This window comes from Lepus europaeus, chromosome 1 (assembly GCF_033115175.1).
Source record: "Lepus europaeus isolate LE1 chromosome 1, mLepTim1.pri, whole genome shotgun sequence".
NCBI lineage: Eukaryota > Metazoa > Chordata > Mammalia > Lagomorpha > Leporidae > Lepus > Lepus europaeus.
Genome location: NC_084827.1, coordinates 81,191,768 through 81,217,806, shown reverse-complemented (window position 1 = coordinate 81,217,806; position 26,039 = coordinate 81,191,768). Strand labels below are relative to the sequence as shown.

Genomic DNA, 26,039 nt, shown 5'->3' with positions numbered 1-26,039 from the left:
AGATAATAAGTTCTGTTCTGTCACAAATTTATAAAAGGTAGAAATTAATCTTCCACATCGTGACGGTTAATTAAGGTCTTGGTTTCTCAAAATACTGACCTTACCAAGAGGAGACCACACAATTTGTTCTTCACTGGTCCTGCTGTCAGGCTGAGCAGCACTCCTCCATGCGGACCAGCAACCTTGTGGCCCCACACCAAGTACTTGAGAGGAACCCAAGGAAGTTGTCATGAGTGATTTCAGACAGATCACAAGTTTCAGCAAGGGTACTGAGCCATTCAGCTCTAGTAGCCTGTGTTGTCCACATTTCCAGAGTCAGGTCATTGCATGTCCCTGATTTGCTTTCTGCCCCTTGGCATATTTTCAAAGCACAAAATCTGAAATGTGCATGAGTTTTGGAGGAGGAAAGGCTCAGAAAACCTGTCACATCAATATCTTTCCTTCATGATCCAGGTAACAGATTGGAGCTTATTGTAACTTTCATTGCCCTTGTCATGCGACAGGAAAAAAAGTGAAACATAGATATATTGTTTTTCTGTACAAGCTTAAAGTCCAGTTGTGCTTACAGAGAGGAAGTGACATTGCTTAATAACAACAATTATTACATATTTATATAATGGGAAGCTATTGTTACATAGCTTTGATTTAGTCATGTTATTTTCCATTGTCTTGGGGACATTTCTTGGCCTTCGATATAATCAGTAGATCAGAATACCCAAAGAAACCAAACACAATACAACTACACATTACTTTCATTGTGTAATAACTGTTCCCTCTTTAACCATTTAAATTATTTTCTATCAGATTACTTCCTTAGACTTCACTGCTATAACAATTCCCAGTTTCACAAATTTATAAAAACAAAGGTATCTCTTCCTCATGTTCCACACTTGAACAAATCAAAATTAAATGAATCAACCTTCAATCTAGCTCTGTGCAATTCCTGAAGGAAGGTTAGACTCATGTTTAACCAGTCACAAAAGAGTATGGAAAAAAATGGATACCTTATAAACTCAGAATTAGGGAAATATTTTATTTCTTCTTTTTCACCCTACCATAGTAGCAGAAGACACCATCATGTTAAAGGACGATAGAAACTGAAGTCTAACACCTATTCCATTAGGAATACAAATCAGAAATTACAATGATACTGAACGTAGTATGCCATACAGAAATCATCAAATTTCATATTCATAACATTGTGTCATCTCAGCAAACACAGATGGCATGCATAGTTTTAAAGTTTTATTTACTTATTTGAAAAAGCATTAGACAGAGAGAAAAAAAAAAAAAAAAAAAAAACAGAGAGAGAGAGATCTCCCCAGATGCCTGCTACAGCCAGGTCTGGGCCAAGTTGAAACCAGGAGCCAGGAACTCCATCAGGATCTCCAGCATGGGGAGCTAGGACCCAAGTATTTAGACCTTTCATGGCCTTCCCAGGGGTATTAGCAGGAAGTTGGATTGGAAGTGGAGCAACCACATGCAAACTGGATCATCACAGATGGCAGCTTAACCCTCTGTGCGTATCACTGGCCCCTTATGCACATTTTCTATATATTATCTCACTTAATATCTCCAGAGTCCTGAATAAATTTTGCTTTGTTGCTTCTATAATGTTCAACATGCTAGCAAAAAAAAAAAAAAAAAGTGAAAGAAAGGAAGGAAAAATTGAGATAGTGAAATGAAACCATACAAAATTGATCGAAATGTGAAAAATATAAAATGGAAAGGAAAGGAAATGAATTTAAGGGAGAAAAAAGTTTAAAATTCAAGAGGCTATCTAAGAGTGCAGCAAGTGACAAAATCAGCAAGTATGGATCTTGCTGTTATTTGACATGAGAAACCTGCACTGGGTGAAATGCTGTAAGACACACACATTGCCAAGAGGGAAACCTGAATTCCAACCCTTGTCTATATGATATCAAAACATACATGCCATTTTTGCCATCTACTCCAGCACTTCAATTTCAGTCGTTTCAAAATTTATCTACAAAATTAAATTACATTTACATTTAATTTCATGTTTATTTTTAATATAAAACTGATTTTCACATGAAAACATCTATCAGGCAGACATTCATAGAACAAAATTTTGTCATGGAAAGAGAAATAACAATTTCTCAGTTTGCTGCATCCCAAGACAAGAACTGAATGGCATACAATTTACATCGCTAGCTTTATAAGTCTGCATTTGTCCAAGTTGCTAAGGTGTCTGCATTGCAATTTAAATTTAATTTTAATTTTAAAGAGAGAAATTAATTTATAAATGAATGGAAGAAAGAAGGAAGGAAGGAATAAGAAAATATTTACTCTAATTCTAGTATGTAAAATATTTTCATAGTGAATTAACCATCCTTTCAGTGAGAGCTTTACTGATTAGTAACCAGTTGAAAGTTCTTTTTTCTAAATGATGCTATGTATTTTTCAGAGAAAATGGCATGGTACATGATATGTATATTAAATGTGTATTCACAAATGCTCTGCAATGCCCTTCCCATTCCTTCATATATTCATTCATTCATTTTTGTCAAACAGCAAACATGTTGATTGACCAAATATATATATAGACTATGTACTGGGCATTGTTCATGAGTAAATGAAAACATGAATACTGATCTCTACCTTTAAATCATAGTCCAGCATATTCATACACAAATACATATTTAGGGGTGGTGCTGTGGTGCAGTGGGTTAACGCCCTGGCCTGAAATACCAGCATCTCATATGAATGCTGGTTCGCGACCCAGCTGTTCCACTTCTGATCCAGCTCTGTGCTGTGGCCTGGGAAAGCAGTACAAGATGGCACAAGTCCTTGGCACCTGCACCTACGTGGGAGACCCAGAAGAAGCTCCCTCCTGGCTCCTGGCTTCTGATGGGTGCAGCTCCATCCATTGCAGCCATCTGGGGAGTGAACCAGCAGATGGAAGACCTCTCTCTCTCTCTCTCTATCTCTTTCCCATTCCCACTCTCCCTCTCCTCTCTCTGTGTAATTCTGACTTTCAAATAAATAAATAAATCTTTAAAAAAACAAATACATATTTAGTTGTGTAGGTATAAATATGTATATATACACACACATATATACAATACATATGTACAGAGATACAAGATGTATTTTTGCATATTTGTGATTGTATTTTGATCAAATATGTAAAAGTATTTATAAATGATCCAAAATATCAATTTTCTCTATAATGTAAAATGTCACTCTAATCTTTTATAGCATTTTTGATTTATTGAGACCATTTGTTTCTTATTCTGGATTCAGTTTTTATATCGTTGCCTGCATGATTCTCTTCATCCTGAGTCAAGGAAAAGTCACCTAACACTAGATTTAGGGAAGAAATATATGTTAGTGAGCATCTTCTGTCATAAACTTCGAGATGTTTCTGTCTGCAACATATTCCTATGTTCCACAAATTTGGTGAGTGTTTTGTGACTAATTAACATCTATACAGGATAGACAAAATTGTTAATTAATGCTGAAGCAGGAGTTCATCAAGTCTTTCTTATTTCATCACAGTCTATCTTATTTATTTTTATTGCTTTTTCTGTTTTTATTTTTTAAATATTTATTTGTTTATTTGAAAGTCAGAGTTAAACAGAGAGAGAAGGAGAGGCAGAGAGATAGGTCTTCCTTCCACTGGTTCACTCCCCATTTGGCCTCAATGGCCGGAGCTGCGCCGATCTGAAGCCAGGAGCCAGGAGCTTCTTCTGGGTCTCCCACGCAGGTGCAGGGGCCTAAGGATTTGGGCTATCTTCTAAGGCTTTCCCGGCCACAGCAGAGAGCTGGATCAGAAGTGGAGCAGCTGGAACTGGAACTGGCGCCCATATGGGATGCCAGCACTGCAGGCGGCAGCTTTACCTGCCACATTACAGCTCTAGCCCCTTCTGCTTTTAAGTAATGAAAATTTTTTTTAAAAATCTTGAAAATACTAGCCCTAGATTTTGATGAAGATCCAATGGTGGTAACTGGAATATTAAAAAAGACACTAATTTGAAATCCCTGTATCCATTATAACTGTTTTGCTTCCCAAAACTTCATGTTACCTTTTTTATGAATATATAGGAATCAACAAAAAAGCTGGTAACTAGAAGAAAGGTTATGATGATGTCCCAGAAAGGAGATGGACTTCAGTAAGTCAGTGTTTCTGGCTGATCATTAAACAAGTGGCTAACTTAAGCATCAGTATCTCAGCTGATGAGTGTCTCAATTGAAAGTGAATTGAGTATTTTAGAAAAGTAGAGTCATATGTTGTACATTCTCACAACCTTACTCTAATACCTCTTGATATCCTACCACTACCCCCAAATCTACACAGCCTTACCTTACACAATACTTAAGAACTGCTGTTGGATATACAACACATTCCAATGATACCTTCAGTCTTGTCATGTTGCACTTCAGAAGTCTTGAAGAGTAGGAAGGATCTTTGTTCAGTTTTCATTGAAAATTGTTTTATGGTTTAGTTTGTGGTTAAATCATAAAACAATCAGGTAATGAGCTAGTTTGTCTGCCTGGCACTAAGCATTGAGCATTCTTCCACCGCGCTGTGTTTTTAAACCACTTTTGGATTTGGCCATTTATCTTGGGAGTTTCTCACTAGTATTGCAGCCTACATTCAGTCTTGCTTCTCAGCTTTAGCTATAGAATATTAACCACAGCTTCTAACATAATACCCTACTTTATGTCTTCAATTACTTTTACCATATTACTTAATACTAATTTTATGATTGTTCCTTTTTCTTTTCAGTTGATGCATGTAATGCATTCAGTTAAACAGAATTCATCCTCTAGTCACTTTAAAAAATACCTTATGCATTTCTGATCTGCCTTCAACAAAATTTCCTGGTGAATGTCTAGATGGTAAAAGTTTCCCATCACTGGAGATCCCATTCTTTTCATATTTTTCAGTTATTTTATATTTCATTAGTTATTTCTGCATAAGTGAACTGTGTAGAATTTGATGTTTAAGCATTTCTATTTTAAATGACCCGAACTTGATAAGCCCCTTTTTATGGATAATTTCTTGGAAAACCATTTCACTTTATCTTTTGTATTTGTCCTATTTATTAAGATAAATAACATTAGACAATTCATTTTATTAATTTTATTTTTGCCATGATCACCTCTTCAAATGAAAATTCTTATTAGCCCATACATTTTCTGTAATATTTTTGGTCAAAGTTTATTGAACATAGCATTATTTTCCTTTAGTTTACCACATTAACACTTCTCAGAAATCAAGAACTATTTCTGATCATATATTCTTAACATTAAGGTAAGATTAGTTTCATCTTAATGATCTTAAGCAGTGCTTAAGTTAACACTTAAAATGTAGTTTAATATTTTATAACTTGGCATTACAGTATGTTATGGAGTTGGATAAAGTCTGGCCATTACAACAAATAAAATTTAAGATAAACCCTTAAGCCTTTAGAAGAAAGTATTGCACAATATCGTTTGACTATGGCCATGTAATTTGGCCAGAGAACTGTGCTGAATATGGGGAAATCGTAGTCTCAAGCAACTAATTTTTGAAAATATCTAGTGGAAAAAATACAAAGCAAATTATAGAAGTTCAAAATTGTATTAATTGAATCAAAGTAAGATTCAAAATAAGATTGTATATACTGTTTTTACATGAATTTATAAGTGATGGATCTTTAAAATCTGTGAGATAAAGCTGCAGTACTTTGGAATCATCAGAAAATGTGAAATTGATATTAAAAAAGATATTATTATCCTTCAATATGTCCCTCGCTGTCTCTGCCAGAGACTGGGTATTACTGACCGCAGGTCTGAAGGAATGTGATGATTCTTACAATTTTGGTACATAAAATGAAATGATTTTATCTTAGGATGTTATGAAATTGTAGCATATGAGGAGTAGTTTTAAAGTAAAATTAAGTAGATAAATAAATACACATATATATTTCAAAAGCACAGTGAAAATCTTTGCAGTCTGCAATGCTACTAACTGTATGGGAAAGGGTTTTAAAGGTTCCAGCAGAGAGTGCTGAGATTCAAAGTTGGGAGTATCAGGTAAATATACTCATGCTCTGAACACCTGAAAAGTGAAAGTTGTAGAGTTTATGTAAAAGGTGTTGTAATTGACATAGCTTTTAAATTTTTTTAATACATCAAACTACTTTTGCAAAATTTGGTGCACAAGTTGTAAATCATATTTTCCATACATGTACAGGATCATGTACAATATTTACAAAGTTTTTTGAATCTCTTTATCTCATTTTTTTTCCTGTGTGGAGAAAGAAAATGGAATATTAAAAGATTTTTCTTTCTTAATGTCTCTATCATCATGGTTAATAAGGGCAACTTCACACACACACACACACACACACACATATATATATAAGAGAACACATTTAATTTCAAAATGCTTTAAATTTCATCTTTGAATTTTACTATGAACAGAAGAATCCTATGACCTCTAACTTTTATGAAAAAAGGAACAGATATTAATCTCGTTATTTTATTTTAAAGTCCTCCCAAATTGAGCAGTGCAAGAGCACATTTATGTGAAATGACACAAGTTCATGGAACTTGATCCTGATTATTTTGAAAGACAGTAACTAAAGATTTTAATACATGTTCAGTATTTTATATCTGATTTTAGTCCTCTTTGTAGTAAGTAGTTTACTTCTGCAGAACTATCATTACTTTGGACAGTTTAATTATATATTATCATTGTGCTATTCACTCTAATAACTTCTATTTTAAAGATTTTTGTCCCAATGTCTATGCCAAACTTATTTTGATATCATAAAATTGTTTATTGTGCTTCCTCAATAACATCAATTATAATAGCAATATATTTTATAATAATAATATATTGTTGCCTTTATATAGGATTTCCCCTACACTGTAAAAAATTATAGTTTAAACAAAAATATTGTAGCTACATAATAATTGTATAGACTTTACAAAAAATTAAGTAATCATGTGTTTCAGATGAGAATTAATTATAATAAATAAACAAATATACCCACTCAGTTCATCAGAACTCTCTAAAGGACACATATCAAATTTAATATTTTAAGTGTTCATGCTAGGCATGTGTATTGTTATTCTCATCTTATGATCAAAAGTAATGAACAATATTTGGTGTTAGAACAAAGTCTGTGGGGTATATAATAATAATTCATCATAATTATTTCTTTAAGTTCGATTTGTAAATTGCTTGAATCTGATGAACTTTGTTAAAATGTAGACTTCTGGCCACAACCCCATGCTGCTTAATGAATTCTCTAGTATATGGGACCCCAGAATTTGAATTTTCATAAATTTTTCAGCTTGATAACTATCCTATCCCAGAATATGAAGGAAATATTGTAAAATATGTTATACTCAAGAGAATTTTATATAAATGGCAAGTATGAAAGTGGAAGAATAAAATTAAGAAACAATGTAACAATAAATAATTTTCCTCCCAACATAACGGAAGAAGTCGAAGAATGTTAGAGCAATAAGCCTTTGCAGGGTAGCTATTTTCTCCACGAAGCTGCTAAAAACAGTATATCTAGATGATGATAAAAGAGATAAACATTTTAAAAGGATATGGGTGAGCATTGTGGCTCAGTGGGTTAAGTTGCTGCTGGGGATGCTCATATCCCATGGGATCAAGTGCCACCTCTGCATCCTATTCAGCTTCCTACTAATGCACCCTTAAAGCAGCAGATGATAGCCCATGTAATTGAGTCCCTGCAACACATGTTGTAGATCTGGATGGAATTCTGGTCTCCCAGCTTGGGCTTGACCATCCCTGGTTGCTGCTGGTATTTGGGAAGTGAACCCACAGAAGGAAGTACACTCTGTCTCTCTTTTTGCCTCTTTCATCCTGCTTTGCATAAAATTTAAAAAATAATAAAAATAGTCTATTCCTCTACCAACAATATTTACTTATAATTCATTAAAGTGTTCAAAGAATTAAATATTTTACAATGGTATAGTAATCACATAAGGTAAAACTTATTTTCATTATCTTAAGCTTAAGGGCATTGGAAAGCAACTATTCAATGATTTTTTCAATAAATGAAATGCAGTTGTTTGAAAAAGGGGAAAAGTTATATGCAGGACAAACTTGAAGATAATTGTTCCTGGATGAGTAGCAGAGAACAGTGGATTGCAATAGTGCAGATTAAAGATGACCAGAGCATGGACTATGGATTTTGCTTCAGAAATAATGAAAATGAGACAGATGCCTGGAAAATTATAGTCAACATGGTTATGCAAATAACTCAGTGAGGAATTGGACGGGAAATTTTGATGATCTGCACACATTCCAGTTCTTAAATGCTAGGCCATTAATGACTTTGATCATTGTAGTCTACTTAGAGTATGAAGATTTATGAATTTCTATAAAGATGGTAAAAATACCTGGTCTTAAATCAACTACTGAAAGAACTTGTGGAGAAGCAAGTGCCTTAAGTTGTAATTTTGTAAGGTAGGCAACAAGAATGATTTCTATTTGATTTAATATCTCAGAAGAGATTATTTTTAAGACTGGAACAAATGCAGAACAGTAGAACATATTTTATCTTTGGCTATAAAACATTATTTTATAAGCAGTAGAGGGAGAATTGCAAAGTGATCATTATCTGATTAAGATGAATAACTGTTAAAACTAATTATTTCTTCCTTCCAGTTTTTGAGAGTTATTTCTTATATATAATAAGTAAAATAGTCCCTGAATATGTATTTCCAAATTTTAAGAGTAAAGAGGATTATAACTATTAGGAAGTGACGTCAGTGTGTTTCATAAATACTAGGTTCCAAACTATGGATACATTACAAAATTATACCACACAATTGACAAATACCACTTGTCCTACTTAAGTAATTCGAGTTTGGAATAAAAATCATACTACCCCTATCCTCTTTGTTTAAAAATGCCATTTTTCTCATCTGGAGCCCCCAAAGCAACTTTTCTATAACTTCTTAAAGTACATAAAATATATGATATTCACATCAAAACATGATCTGAAAATTAGAATATGTTTCCAATTCACGAGCACTTCTACTTTCAGCCTTCAAAGCAATTCTGTGTAACAATAAGCCCTAAGGCTTCTTTTCTTTACTATGATACTAAAAATGTGTTTCTGGTCATTCTTCTGATTTAAGATGAAACTTGATTTAGTTGTTTTCTTTTTTAGCAAGGTAACATAAAGAGTAAATTTTTGATATTTTATCGATAATTCAGTATAACGCACATGTTTCACCTTGTACACATCAGCTGTATAAGTATTATTTTTTCATTGGACCATGGATAACATTCTCAGTGGTCAATTAGTAAGATTTGGCAGATGTGACTTTTCAGTACAGCAAAAACAAAAATAATTTTGCAGTCATCAAAATTCATTCCAAGAATATGTTGGCAAAGTGTTCCTCAACATCTTATTTTTGATTGTTGGTGGACTGTGTGAACTTGGAACATTTAGAAACATCAAATCATTCATTTACAAAACAGTTTAGGAAGACAAGAATTATTTAAAAGTCAATTATATTATTCATTGTTCACTTTTTCTAATTATATTGAAATGAGCTCATTCTACTACCTCACTTGAGTAACAGTTATAGACGTTGTCTTAAAAATGTATTTATTTATAAGTGATTTAGTTGTAGAGTTTACAATAGATATGATTGATAGAAAATCATATATAAGCTTTTATGTGGTAACAACAAAAATCTGGATTAATGCATGAGTGATCTGAGTCATAGTATAAATAATATTAATTTTCATCTAAATCATGTATCATAGTCATAGTTTTATAATTTATCATTATTAATAGTAACATGATTGTCAATTATGCTGAAGTTAATATATGCTTTCCAAAATGAATTTTTGTGTTCAGTAATGATGATTTTATGAGAACTTGTGTTTTAGGACAGTCAATACTGGCTTTACGAATGTCACAAATAAATTTCATGGCATCACAGACCTAGTTCAGAAAACGGCTTCTGCTATCTGAATTGGCTGTGACAGAACTGGCAAAGACCTTGAAATTGCAGTTATTTAGTTTGGCCTACCATGACCAGAGAGATCCACTTGGAATGGTTTTGGAAGCTGTTCTTTTATTGTGCACAACTATTCTTAATATGCTGCTATTTGACAGCCATTTTAAGTAAGAACAGAAGCCAACTAAATTGTTTCTCTATGGATTTCCTCTGACAGATGCATACAGGCATCCAGTGTTAGCCAGTAGACATTGTTCAAACAAAACTATAACAGAGTCAACATTTATTTTGTTGCAACCAGCTAATTATATATTTGTGATCTGTGTTTAAAGAATGCCTTTTATTCAAATCTATTATTTTTATCCTCTATAGACTTCTCATAATAATGTCATGGTACCTATGTGCAGAAAGCAACTCTCATGTCAAACATGGCACGGTCTTTTGACTTTAGGCTTACAGAAATATGTTTTTAAGTTGGAAAGCACTATGCTTCCCTTTATCTGATTAGGAAAGTAAAATTTCTGCAGCTTGAGCTATGAGATAAATAAATACCTTTGCCGTTTGGTAGCTAGTTCCACTTTGGATATAAAACAACCAGAAAAACAAATCACAGAAACTTAATACAAAGGCATTTGCTTGATATGGAAATTCAGTTTTTTACGTGACTATCTATAATTTTTAGTAATTCTCAACTTAATTTTTAATTCTTAGTTAAGTTCTTAGTTAGGGCTTCAATGTACCAATTTTAATTTGAAATAGAATAAGGAAAAATGCTTATAAACCTATGATTTAAAAAGTATTTTAAAAATGATGTCCATTTGAAGTTACCCTCAGCATACTGACAACATGCAAGACATTAGCAGGAATCTCTACCTAATATTTGTGAATTTGTAATGCTGGTTCCTTTTTCATTTCATTTGGTTGACAGTATTGCATTAGCAGACTTCTGGGTGTTGTGATTCACTGATATTTTCTGTTGTTGCTCATTCTAGATGCTCCACCAATTGGTCAGGCACCCAGTGTGAGAGGCCAGCCCCAAAGAGCAGCAAGTCTGACCATATCAGTACAAGTAAGTTGCTGAGATTAGTATCTTGGGGTGTTTTACTACATATGGGTAGTCTACTAAGTATAGAAATATTTTTGTCTTTTTAGTTTTGTCATTAGTGAGGACAATGAGTTTTGTAAAGTTTTCTACACGGAATTTCATGAGAGATCTGCTGTTGGTTAGGTGCTTTTGAAAAATATCTTCCACTCTAATCTGGTGGCAAAATCTAGTATTTACATGCTGTTTTAGGCAGTGAGAGTAAATCTCAAGCCAGGGAATTTACCAGAACATACATCTGTGGGTAGGATAAAAAGGGCTTTGAAACAAAACTAGTGGAAGCTGGGTGTGGTTTATTAATTGTGATGAACATACAAATATGAGATGTTATTAGGAGAAATGGAATGAGAGTGTATATAGGAACTCTTTGTATCCTTATCTCAAGATTTTTGGGGAAATATAAGCTATTCAGAAATAAAATGTTTAGGCAGGCGCCGCGGCTCACTAGGCTAATCCTCCGCCTTGCGGCGAAGGCACACCGGGTTCTAGTCCCGGTCGGGGCACCGATCCTGTCCCGGTTGCCCCTCTTCCAGGCCAGCTCTCTGCTGTGGCCAGGGAGTGCAGTGGAGGATGGCCCAAGTGTTTAGGTGCCTGCACCCGCATGGGAGACCAGGAGAAGCACCTGGCTCCTGCCTTTGGATCAGTGCGGTGTGCCTGCCGCAGTGCGCCAGCCGCGGCGGCCATTGGAGGGTGAACCAATGGCAAAGGGCAGACCTTTCTCTGTCTCTCTCTCACTGTCCACTCTGCCTGTCAAAAAAACAAAAACAAAACAAAAAAAAAAACAAGCAAACAAAAAAGAAATAAAATGTTTAAAAACAAAGAAGACTTATCCACCAACCTATCATAGGCTTTTTATAGAAGTGCCCATCAATTACGAAGGCTGCAGACAACAGAACTGGAGTGCAAATGCTCCAGGAAGAGAAATGATCCATCCTTTTAATTAGAGCTCAGTGTACTGTCTTGAAATGCATGTCTGTGTGTTGTGGAAAAAAAAAAGATCTGGAATAGATCAGTTGTTTTGAAGCTAAGTAACTTAACATTTAATTCTTAATAATGATCAAAATTGACTTATTGCTTCTCTGTTTTAAATGGACTGGCTTTAAAGTCTTTTAAACTATAGTTCAGTATTTCTCCAAGTCTTTTTTGTGCAACTATAATCATAGGTCTACCTGTATATTGTTCCTATGTGCATCTTGAGTGACCAATCTAAAGGATGTCACAAAGATTTTCAAAATAGGACTATTAAATCAAGTCTCCCAATTCACATTAGTGTTTTTAACTTGACAATGGATGGAAAAAGTTTGAAAGTTTTGTAATATCTATTGACATTAAGTCAATTGATATGTCTAATGTCTATTGGTAAATACATTTCTTGAAGAGGAAACTGTATTTCTAAACATTTACAGTAGCACTTTTTGCTATCCCTTCACTGGTGGGTAGGAAAGATTTCATAAAAACAAATGAGAAAATGCACTGTTTCAGAATTGGTGAACAAAGACATTATCAAAGTCAAAAGTGGATGGTTCTTTACATCCTACAGTCAGGTTCAGTGTTTGCTTGTCTACCTGTTTGCTTTCTTTCCCCCAAAATAGTGTCTACAACATTGCTTAAAAACTTCAGGCAACACTGTGGAAACTTCTGTCATTTGGAGATTAGTTTAGGTAAATAAGCTTGAGCCTCTTTGAAAAACAAAATGTTTGTAGATAATGGAAAAAATCTATACATGGATGACAAGATTTTTTCACTCCAAAATACAATTATATTTAAATTTTACTTTTTCCACATTTCTGAGGTTCCCTTATAAGTCTAGGAAAAATAATCCAAACATGAATATCTGAATTTGTGAAGGTGAGGTAAGCAATAGTTTGTTACATAGCACTTTGGTTTTACCACAGAATTAGTGTGTTTTCCTTATGTCAGGAAAGATAGAGGGCTTTAGGGAAGTAATGGGCCAAAAAACTAGAGATGGCAAAAATATGCTGTGCCTAATGTGCTATGCAAAATATGAGGAAAAGAAAAAGACATGTACTTCCTTGCCTCTCTTCCCAGGATTTAGGACACAAACTAATCTTACTAGTAATAATCCTGGAGACATGTTAATTTAAATGAGCTTTTGTGAGCTAGTTATAAAATTTAACGATTGTTAAAAGCATTTTCAAGTGAAAAATATACTTGACGTTACCAATCTGTAAAGTGCACTGAATTTGTGAATGAGGATTTCAAACTCAAGTTACTTTAATGTTTACATTTTGGCAATTTTTAAATTATATATAACACATGTAAGATATGTATCCTTTTAGATAGTTAAAAATAACTTTAAATGTTGATTAAAATCTCTGAAAGAAAAGAGAAAAGAGTAGAGTATCTATTGGATTTTCAAATTTTATATACTCTCCATACAACAAAATGTGGTGTTTTGAAAATGGTTAATAGAAGGATGCTCCAGATGTCTTTTTGGAGAATGGGGCCTCTGACCATTTTGGAAATGAACAGCCTCCCTTATAAGAAAATGCCTCAATTAACCAAAACAGAACTGAAAGAGAGAATGTGAAGTAGGAGGAGTTACAAATAGTTACAACCCTTTCTTACAAGATTCTGAGGCTCTTCCTTCCATCAATGATTGAAAGCCATTAAATTTAATGGAAGTATCAATACACAGTGAAAGGGCTGTTAGCTACGAAAATGTCAAATTATCACAGACTTGAACAAAGTTGGCCAGGTAATGACTCTGTTAAAAGGTGTTTATCATTGGACATTTCTGCTTAGGAAAACTTGCCCTATAACTCTAAAAGGAATAAAAAGGTAGATTAATGTTTTATCCTAGTATAATAGGGTTACTTTAATTCTTTTGGATAAAATCTAGTGGTTTTTGAATGGTTGTCAAGTGTCCCCAAAATGTGACATCCTCTGTCCCAATAAAGATGCAACCATTAAGAATGTTCTCAAATCTTTGATTTCACATCTAGTGAAATATTCCATTGCCACTGGACCCTGAAAACCAAGCTTCTCTAGCTATTCAATTATTGCTAACTTGCAGTGAGATTCACCTTTCTAATTCACATACAGCTTTATTAATCATTTCTAAGAAGTGATAAGGATGTTCTCTGGGATTTGATTTTTTTTTTTTTTAAGATTTACTTATTCATTTGAAAGGCAGAATTACAGAGAGAAAGCATCAGAAAGGGAGAGAGAAAGATCTTCCATTCTCTGGTTCAGTCCCCAAATGCTGCAATGGCCAGGCTGGAGCCAGGAGCCAGGAGTTTCATTCAGATTACCCGTGTGAGTGGCAGGTGCCCAAGTACTTGGGGCATCTTCCACTGCTTTCCCAAGCACATTAGCAGGAAACTGGAATGGATGTGGAGCAGCTGGGACACGAACCAGTGCTTACATGCTATTCTGGCATTGTAGGTGGCAGTTTAACCCACTGTGCTTCAACACCAGCCACTGGGCTTTGATTTTTAAGGCATCTAAAATAGTATTAGAATCATAATATTTTAACACAAAGAAATGCTTGATTGTCTGATACCTGCAATTATCACTATATATATATATATATATATATACATATATATGAAATATACAGATATAGAGAGATATAACTGAAATACACAAAGAAATGCTGTTATTCTAATTTCACATAGGGGAGGTTTATCATTCTTTGTAGAATGTCATGTATCCCAGAGATAGGTCTGAGAATAAGACAGATGGTGCCTCTTTTCAAGATTCTGGTAGAATAAAACAAGGAAGCAAACAAAACAGTAACCATATAAATGTATCAAGGGACTGAGAGTTTTGATTGTCCTTTGAAGAAAGAATAAAAGGGGGCAGAGACGGGACTGTCAGGGGAAAAGGGAGGTTGAGTGTTTTCTATGAAACGGTGATATTTAAGCTGAGACTTAAAGATAAAAAGGGGGAGGAGAGGCTCATGAAACAGAAGAAGGGAGAGCAGACATGTCAAGGGGCTGAAGACCAGATGCTGGCCTTGAGGGATAGGAGCAGGCCTGGAGGTGGGGGTGGGAGGTGGGGGTGGGGGGAGGAGGTGTGGAGGGGGTAGGAGAGTGGCGCCAAGTGAGGCTAGAGACATAGATACAGGGCCAGGATGAACGGCAGCCCGTGCAGATCACTGGATTAGCTTTACTATGTTGGGGACACATTTCCTGTATGATTACAATTTAACTAAGTGCCTCAAAAAAGCATTCTAATTTTCCTCACAGAAATCCCAAAACACTACATTTATACATATCTATAAACATGAACTTAGGAGTAGAATATATAGCAACATGTCAAAAGAGCTAAGCTGCAATGGTAGTATTAATACATACATTTTTCTACTATAAACTTGATCAATACACAAAATGCTCACTTCCTTTGGCCTCCAGGATATACAAGGCCTCCCATTTCTCCCCACTCCTCTCGACACAACCCTGCCTTCTTTTGGGAGACTTTTCTTTCTCATACTTCGGGTTAACTCACTCTGCTTATTAACATGTACATTCTCCTTATCATTATATAAGTCCTTCTAGGTAAGCCCAAATTCCACAGTTATCAGCATTGTGCCCATTTCCCCAAATCCCTATCCTCAATTGGTTTTCTCTCCTGAGTTTGAGACACACATCCTTTGCCCACCTGATATAGCTGTACCTGTCCAATTGATATGCCACAGAGATCTCACATCCCCAAAATTATTTCATCAGCTACCTCTCCTAAATAGCCATTTTTATACACCAGTTTTGCTTTCCTGTCTTTGGCAACAAAATCCAAATGGTTGTCCAAACCACACTTAAGAGCAGTTCTTAACCTTCCATCTCTAAAAATAAAGCCAATAGCTGCTACTGCCCAAATTTTCTTCAACATCATTGTATTTAAAATACTGTAGTACCCATACCCAGCCCATTTAAATGGCTCTCCCAGGCCTGGATGACCTCACCTCTGCTGTTCTTCTATGGCCACCTCTCCATCAATCGCTATCATTCTGCACTCCAGCATGATTGTTTGTTGTTCCTTAATCACAATCTTCCAGGCCTACTCACTCTCTTCACAACACTGAAAAATACTCATCCCTCAAATCCCAGAGACTCGCTAGTCCTCCTCCACTCCAGATCTGGTTCAGTGCACAGCCTTTGTATGTCTCCTTTCTCTGAGATAGCATGTCAAATAGACTCATTTATTTGTCATCATCTAATATCCATCAAGCAACATAGAAAAAGAAGTTTATTTATACCCTCCATGTCGAGTGTCTGGGATACAGCAAGAACTCATGAGTTTCTAACTGAATGAGAATTAAATGATTATTCCCTTTGATATCACAAGAACTGCACTATCTGTATAATAAAGAGGAGTAAACACTTTGCCTCCTCCGAGAGCTTAAGAATAATTGTGAATAGTGTACAATAGAGGCCTATACAGGATGTTATGAGAACTTCAATTTATAATTATTAAGAATACGTGTAACACCCTCAATGAGATTGGCATAATGCTATTTTCAATACTGTGAGGTAGCTATTAATAATGAAATCTGCCAGTGCCACGGCTTAATAGGCTAATCCTCCAGCTGTGGCGCCAGCACCCCAGGTTCTAATCCCGGTCGGGGCGCCGGATTCTGTCCCGGTTGCCCCTCTTCCAGGCCAGCTCTCTGCTGTAGCCTGGGAGTGCAGTGGAGGATGGCCCAAGTGCTTGGACCCTGCACCCCATGGGAGACCAGGAGAAGCACCTGGCTCCTGGCTTTGGATCAGTATGCTGAGCCGGACGCAGCGTGCCGGCTGCAGAGGCCATTGGAGGGTGACCAACGGCAAAAGGAAGACCTTTCTCTCTGTCTCTCTCTCTCTCCTCACTGTCCACTCTGTCTGTCAAAAAAAAAAAAAAAAAAAAAAAAAGAAACCTGTTTTATTGTTGAATAAACTGAGACAAACCCTGGTACTTTACTCAAAGAAATGGTGCTGGTAAATAGTGGAACTGGGATGGGAACAGACTTATCCTGAATCTGGAGTCCGTTACCTCCACTGCTATGCTGAGTTAGCTGTCATGGGAGGAGTCCTGCAGCAGCATTCGGTACTACAGTTGCTGCTTGTAGTGGAAAAAGTGTTACAAGGTGAGGCTTCAGAACCATGCTGTACTGAACGGCTTGTTCTATTTTATGGGAGCAAGTTGCTGTAGTGTCCCTACCAGCTAAGTAAAGGATGTGCTTTAAAAAAATGTTTGTAATAATCCATTAATAGTGTACTGCTAAAAATCACCAGCAATAGACTTTGGTTGTAATATGTTATGCTGTAATATTTACTGCTTTATATTCTACTTGGAAAAATAATTATTTTTGAAAAATACCTATTTTATAAATTTTAAAATGTCTGCCAGTTGTTTCTATCAATATAAACCATTATACAAAAATGAAAAAAAAAAACACTGTTTGCAAAACTGCTACTGTGAATTATTTATTGGCCACACTGAACATTAATGATGTTACCTTGATTGGTTACATAAACATATCAGTAGTATAGACTCTTAATCTGAGAGCTATAATATATGGGATTGCAACTGCCATCTGTGAAGGGGGAAAAATAGGAAAAAGAAATAATTTGTTTTCTATCATGCATAACTAAAGACTTTCTTTCTTACAAAAATGATAGAAACTATGTAAGAAAAAAAGTGAAGTCTAATTTTCTAAATAATTTATAATTACATCAAGTGTAAAGAAGTGTTACATACTTTAAAACTTGCATTGGTATATATTTTACTCCCACTGACTTTACACAAGCTTTAGCAGGAAAAATTAAAAGTAAGATATTTATAAAGTCATGATCAATCAGTTGAAGTCATAGCTTATGAAGAAACCAAGCTGTTCCTTGGTATTTAAAAATTTGTGAACAAATGTTAATTACCATCTAAGGTGCCAGATTTTTCACTTTCATTAATTACTAATAAATTACACATTCATATAAAGCTCACTTTCTCAACCAAGGAGGCAATATCATCTAAAACTCATTGAATTATATTATCCTGCTCAAAACCTGAAAAAGAAATAATTTTTTACATTTTAGTAAGTGGCTATAGTAGGTAAACCATATTTTTTCCTGAATTGAAAAAGAAGTCACTTGGCTATGTTAGACTAGTTATTTCTTTAAAGTTCCAAAGTATAATATTATCTTATACATGAAACTTAATTAGGACTCTTTCGTATTTTGGCAAGTTATGTCCAGTACAGATCATCTCTCCTAGATAGGTTCTGGCTGGAGCTGTTAAAACAGATCTACAGTTCTAAAAAACAAAGACCTAAATGGCTGCTTGTTGTACACATTGTTACCATTAATTCCTAACCCAGTGACTTTATATACATGTGTATATGCAGAGAAAAATCCATGTATTTCAATAATTCTTATTGCTCCATTCCTAAGCCATGTAAGATCCCCACATTAAATTTTAATTAGTTTCTGGATTGCTCTGTTTCTAAGGTTAGGCAGTGATTAGCTGAATTGACTGAATAAACCAGATGTTTATTCCAAGTAGACAAAAGCCTTTGTTTCAGCAGTACTTTGTTAGGAAAGTTAACACTGGCTACTTGATAGAGTCAGTTAATGGTCTCCTGTTATCAAGCAACTCTTGCACTCAGTTTTCTTCCTGAAACAGAATGACATAACCCTAAGTGTATCCTCTTGTGGGTTACATGAACAGCAAAGGGGTATTGTCTTCTTACTTCACTGGCTGAAAACAAAAAATGATCACCTTTATTTAAAGATTGGAAATGCTTTTCTCTTACACTCAAATGCTTAAAAAAATAAGAACAACTTTCTCATGCCACTTTTGAAGATCTGTACCATTAGCCTTGCACCCTAAGATGATTCTCATATACTTGAAAGAAGGGGGAGATGGGCATTTGCCATGTAAACCAAGTTCCTAAAATATGGTTTGCCCAAATATTCTGGAATTGAAACTTGAGAGAAGATACCCTCTTCTCTATTATTTTGTGAAATCAAACTATCTGCCCTGTGTGGTAGTTTTCTTCTGTTTAATTGGTGAAGAGAGTTTATATAATTTTGCTCAAGATCTCACCTCAAGTCAGCTGAGAAATCGGTAGGTATATAGGCCTATGTCCATCCAATTCCAATACTGAATTGTCTTTTGTTTTGCCATACTGTATTCTAAGTTGCTCCATTTATTCATGGCTGGAAAGTAGTTATAAAGAATGGAAATGTAGCCAGTAAAGTTGTGTACATGTATGTTCAGACATGATTGATTTACATGTAGTTAGCATGTACTGTAGAAACATGTGTGGTGAGAACCAGTAAAGTCAGATTGACAAAAAGTCAGTATCTCTGATCTCAAGGTATTCAAATGCAACATATAAACAGTAGATATCAAAAAGAAACTGTTCCTGCAGATCAAGTATTTATTAAGAGGAGGATTTTTCAGTAATGTAGTTATGAATTAGGAATCTAAGCAATTCAGCTAAGCTTTATATTTTATATCAATGGTCAAATGATTTGATGCAATGAAGTCTTGTTATATTAATCACATCATTTTATTTGTTCATCTATTCATTTACCTATTTTCCAGGAAGCATTGCCATCATTGTGCCTCTTGTCCTCTTGGTGACATTGATAACCACATTAGTGATTGGTTTAGTGCTCTGTAAAAGGAAAAGAAGGTAAGATGCTGCAGTGTTCCAGCTTGCTGGTTAGTGAATACATCAAATAGCTGGACACAGAGATGCTTTCTTTTTCTTTTTCAAGATGTTGCCAATTGTAAAAGTCTGATTTTTAAAGCCATTTTATTCCTCTCTATCATTTTAAGACATTTTTATTTAGTTATGAATTATTCATTTACTTATTTATTATTTGACAGAGAGACAATGAAATCCCAACTAGTGCTTCAATTCCCAAATGCCTAAGTCAGCTGGGGATAGGCTGGGGTCAGAGCCAGGTGCCCAGGGAATTCTAACTCTCCCATGTAAGTGCTAAAATCCAGCACTTGAGCCAACACTGCTGTCTCCCAGCATCTGAATTAGCAGGAAATTGGAGCAGGAGCCAGTGACAGGAATCAAAACCAGGCATGCCATTATGGGACACTTGTGTCTGATCCAGTAGCTTAAACACCTACTCAGAAAGGGATTGCAATGAGACAAACCTTCCCCCATGCTGGGCTCTCAGGATAGCTCCGTTTATATATTGTAAAACTATCAGGGGACCATGTTATTTAAAATTTCTGCTGAGTTTTTGATTTTTCAGTAGTATTTCCTGAAACAGCAACAATCTCTAAGAGTACCTTAGTATATGAATAATTAATATGATTAGTAATGTCAATATAGTGTTACTGTGTATATATATCACAAATTACGTATTTTACTCAAGGTGAATTTATTTTATATCTCACTGGATATCATTCAGTCTTTCAGTGTATATGAAAATGCAGTAATAGTAATAGAGAGTGAGTAGCCACTGAGGTTATTATCTAGGAACTGAGAGTTTGTGGATCAGTTTTGAGTTATCTCAGGCAGGATTCTAGTTACAGCTTTTGGAAATGGAAAGCCATCTATCTTACATTTTAATCACTTTACCAGAGATATTTTTCATAAATAAGGTGGAAAAATAAAATTAAAAAAGATAATTAATTGATAATTATTCAATTTCTGCTAAAGTAGTATCAGCAATTTAGGAGGAATTTATTTTCTGTGTATTTGTATTCAGTCAAAACAATTGGAAAATTACCAAATATAAGTTTTGGTTACTCTGTGACTTAACAAATTTTGGTTATTTCAAATGCACTTATATGCTTTCCATTACTCAAACTAAGATCTACAAATTTTATTTATTCGTATACCTTGATTGTGATATATATACAACTAACAATCATATTGCTGTTCATATATTCTAGGACAAAAACGATCAGAAGACAACCTATTATCAATGGAGGAATAAATGTAGAAATTGGCAATCCCTCTTATAATATGTATGAGGTGGATCATGACCACAATGACGGAGGCCTTTTAGACCCCAGCTTTATGATAGATACAACAAAGGTAATAAATCTTAAGATTATAGAGAAGAGAGAACATGTTCTTGATAAATATCTCTATCAACAGTTCTGAACTTCAGCATGCTTTTGTTGTCTCTGAAGTTGCAGGAAATGATTTTAGGGTACATTTAATGATTCAGTTTCTTCTAAAGGAACAAATACAATTATGAACTGTATGCACCTACAGCATACAAGTGAATATAATGTGTTTTCAAAAACACACAAGGTCCCTCAGAAAGTTCATTAGAGAATGGAATGAAAAGTTTGAGTATTTTGGTGCAGAAACTTTTTTGAAATCTATGCATTTTTTAAAAATATGCAATTTCCATGTGTTATCAGAAAAATCTTTTGCATCAAAATAAACTCATTTTTCATACCTCTTTTTCTATGAGTTTTTTGAAGCATCCTCCTTTATATTTTTGTGCAACTTATGAATAGGTATAATTTATTTAAAATAATATCCTGTTCAAATATGTTGAGATGCTAGCATATCTAAATGCACATTGTGGTGTAAAAATATCACCTAATAATTTTTTTCATAAAGAGCATAGTGATTTACTGTCAATCTAAGTATTTTATTTCTGATAATGTTTCATTGAAGAACCAACCAAATCACTTTGGATAAATATTATTCTGTCTGCTATAATATCCTTACTGATTTAAAATGTGTCATTTCAAATTGATACATACAACCTGTAAGAGCTACTACTGTTTGCTCCAGTTGGCACCTTAAGAAATAGATAAATGATACAATTAGGTAAATTAAACTTCTAAAGAAGATTCACTTAACTGAGTTGTTTTGTGTGATAATTTTAGAATATTTTTCTGTAAATTAATAATACCTATTTCATTTAATGGAATATTTTTCCTTAGCTTATGTATTCCTATATTGAATATTTATTTATTTTCTGATTTAATGGGGACATTTTGCCCAAAGTGCATCATCATGTTGTGCACAATCTATTGAATCTATAGCCAGAGGATTTTGAAATCATTACCACAGTTGTTGCTGAAGAAGCTGGATAGGGTCTCAGATATGCAGTTTAGTTCTGAATCCAGATTGAATTTTCTGAGTTGATGGTCAAGTATTTGCTCCTATGAAGTGGATCAATCTTTACTGTCTAGATAAACATTATACTAATGCAGAATATTTCAGTGATTTTCTCCTAATTAGAAATAATTTTATTTATTAACTAACTACTACATCTGAAATTGTTCCCAAAATTAATCATTGTATCTTTAGTTGTAGTATTTGCTACTTGAAATTCAAGACTATAGATACTGTTCACAGTCACCTGACAATTTATCTATGAAAGAAAAAAGAATTTTAAATGTTTTCTGAATTTACTTGCATTTTTCATTGTACTAAAAATATAATATTCAAAAGTATAATATGAACTAATGAGAAAATATTATAAGCACTTTTTATATGAAGGTGAGTTCTTATTTCTTTCTCATCATTTTTATTTTTAGTGATAGAGCTAATCCAGTTTTGAGCATTTAAAAAAGAATAGCGATTTAGTATCTCATTAAATTTTTTTTCCACATTTACTCTAGGAATATAAAAATATGCTTCAGTGACTCTCTAATATATTTTTAATGTACTTAGCACAAAACACTCGATAAATATTTATTTACCAATTTGCTGACTGACTAACCAAAATTGCATTAAATGTGACTTAGATGGCTGACTTTGGCTGCCTCTTGGTATTTGAAATGTAAATATGAATTGTAACCAAACAGAGAACTGCATAAAATATAGTTAGGCCCAATAGGTACAGAAAGTACTAAAAGATGACCATATTAATTTGGCAATTTGAATGATCAAATTAATGCCACAGAGAATTTACCATGCACAGCAGCTTTATATATGAATGATGTGATAAAACATAAATCATATCACACATAAATTTTGTAGAAAAGTGATTTGTTACTTTCAAAGTGAGTAAAATGTCTAATTCAATGGTACCTTTTAATTTGTTCTAAATTTAATTATAATACTTTTAAGGACTGGAATACTTAATAAAGTAAGCAAAGAGGCAATATTGACTTAATTTTTTGTAAAAATGTTTGTGAGACTCTTCCTCTTGGCCTAAAGTTTTCCATTATTAATTAACATTTGTAAAAAATATATATTCAGTTACATTTCATATTCTATAAATTTTCATCTAGTTTTTAAACAGTTTGGATCATTAATCTGCAAGTACTTCAAAAAGACCATGAAAACATAATTAAAATATGCTTATTTTAATGCAAGGCATTTTTAAAATCCATATATATTTTTGTGATATGAATTTTCCATGAAGTTTTTGAAGATCCTGGGTAAATTCCATATTTTGAATAGGAGTGTACAGATCAGCTAATTTGGCCTTTGAACCCAAGAAAGTCTAATGTCAGTGCCCTTGCATAGAAACTCAGTGAGTCCATTTAAACAAAATTTAGGTTTAGAATTAGATTTTGAAAATCAGAGATTTCTTTTTTAACCTTTTTTTATCAAGTTTGAGATTAAATTCTATCACCCCCCAAAAAATATGGAATCACACTGAACCTCTGATTAGAAACAGTCAGATATTTCAATGTCCAGAAGGTTATACTGTCATAAATTTTCAAAGTTGCAAAATATTAAATGAGGGAGGTTGATACATTTTTCTCAGAGCTATTAGTTAATATATTATTACCTTGGAGAGAAAACACTAATTCATGGCACATTCTAGATGTATGCCATGTCCATCAGTACACAGGACATAGTAGGAATGTCTACCTATGAAGCAAAAATGTAATAAAATCATTTCCTTGTTAAGTTGTTTAAGCTAACATGTACACATAGATTCTAAGAATATGTTTTGTGTTGTTGTTATGATTTACCATGATTTATATTGGTGAAGATGGTTCCATGATATTAGGTCAGAAACTAAAATTCTCTGTTTATGTACAGGCCAGGTATATAGGGGGAGGGCCCAGTGCTTTCAAGCTTCCACACACAGCGCCGCCCATCTACTTAAACTCTGATTTGAAAGGACCACTAACTGCTGGGGTGAGAGAAGAAAATTCATTATTCCATATCCATTCCATCACAGAACTGCTTGCAATCAAAAAATGATTACTAGACTTAGAGAGAGGCTTGTCCTTGATTAAGTTTTTAATTAACAAGAGATACCAAAACAGCATTAAAATTGGGGGTTTACATTATATGTTCTGTTCATGCAAGGTTACTTATAAAACATGTTGTCATTTTAAGCAAAGCTCTTAAGTAAAAATATCTTCTGTTGTATTTGAAAATGCAATAGGCCCTTAACAATGAACATGAGTATTTGCTCCTAGCAAAAGTCTCTAACCAGAAATTTAAACTGAGTAGTTTGAGTTTAAATTTGAATTTATTCATTTCCTAAAAAGATTTTTATTTAATATATACAAATAGGATGTGCAATTAAATAAAAATATTGGCATACTTTAATATATGTCATCATATTGAGAATTAAAAATGGTTTAAGTCAAGTAACATATGTAGAGAAAGCTTCATCAAGTTTGCATTGTTCATTTTTAGCAGAAGTAGGGTAAAATATAGTTGTTAAGCTACCTTAGGATGAGTATTCTCTCCTTTGTTGCTCTGTCCCATTGATTGCTTTTCATTCTCATTTCCTATCATGTATGCTTCATCTGCATGGCTGTATGGCTCAAAGATTATAATGTTTCCTTCTTATAGCTAAGACCTGATGTGCTACCTTCAGCAACACCAAGACAAAAAAAAATGAATCAACAACAAAATTATGCAATACTTTCTTGAGTTAAGACACAATTTGTTAAATAGTGAATATTGTGTATATTTTTCAACTAAAAGAAGAAATTTTGTGCCTCAATTCTACATTAAACTGCTTCATTTATAAAATTGAAGATGAATGTGTATGTCATAATTATTTGGAGGAGTCCAAAAATATTTTGTGAAAAATACCTATTAGTTGTTTGAAGCCAAAATATTGTATTAATATTTTAAAATTTGTTTTGCTGCTGTATTTCTTTACTGATTTTAATTCTTTTGCTTGTTTTTAACTTCATATTGAAAATGACAAGCACCAATTAATTGGATGTTTTTCTGTAAACACATCTCACTTGACACTGGCAGACATGCAAAAGCAACAGTGGGAGAAAGATGTGGATTAGGAACATGAAAAAAATTGATTTAACATTTTGTACTTCTACAATGAAGCCTCAGTGAACACAGCTTTCAAAAAGATTTCTCCTGACTTTTCACATCATGTCAAAGCTCCCCTTAGGTTCACAGGTTACCAGAAAAGCATAAAATTGTGTTTTTGTCTAATACTATGCTAAAGTCAACTAAAAACTAAATACAGGATTTAAGTGGCATTGCAATATTTATTTAGTAAGTTAAACGCATTGCATATTAATATCATTACCATTAAAAGGTAGATATCCTAGATATAATTAATGTGGTGAACTGATAATAAAATTATGTTTTTTTTTTCCTTTAGCCAACAAATTATTCCAATCCGGTATATGCAAAATTGTATATGGATGGGCAAAACTGTCGAAACTCCTTAGGAAGTGTTGACGAAAGGAAAGAACTGCTTCCAAAGAAAATAGAAATTGGTATAAGAGAGACAGTGGCATAATCAGCGATACCTTTTATATGCTGTATAAATGTATAAAATATAAGGATTACTTTTGTATGTTCCAACAGTATTATACTTGTTTTGGCATCAGCATTACCTCTTTCTTTATCTTCTTCCTGGTTAATTGTTTTCTGAGTTTCTTAGGTTTTATTTTTTGCTGATGACTATTGATTGACCATTTGTATGGTATTTTTATGAAAAACAACTGCACTACAGTACAATTTACAACAATGCTGCTGATATGACACAGATTTGAATTTGTTAAAATTAAAAAACAACATATTACTTTGTAGTGTGAATATGAGCAAACTATTTTATATGAACTTTTT

At 33.9% G+C, this 26,039-nt stretch overlaps 1 protein-coding gene across 1 annotated transcript in view; it reads left to right on the top strand.

The window, feature by feature from the left end:
• Window positions 1–25,710, top strand: part of LRP1B (LDL receptor related protein 1B) — a 2,136,850-nt gene extending 2,111,140 nt beyond the window's left edge. The window contains exons 87-91 of the mRNA XM_062186250.1: window positions 10,968–11,044; window positions 19,625–19,715; window positions 20,942–21,086; window positions 24,018–24,116; window positions 25,570–25,710. Of these exons, the coding sequence (XP_062042234.1) occupies window positions 10,968–11,044; window positions 19,625–19,715; window positions 20,942–21,086; window positions 24,018–24,116; window positions 25,570–25,710 (553 nt within the window). The remainder of the gene's footprint in view (window positions 1–10,967; window positions 11,045–19,624; window positions 19,716–20,941; window positions 21,087–24,017; window positions 24,117–25,569) is intronic.
• Window positions 25,711–26,039: the final 329 nt, after the last annotated feature.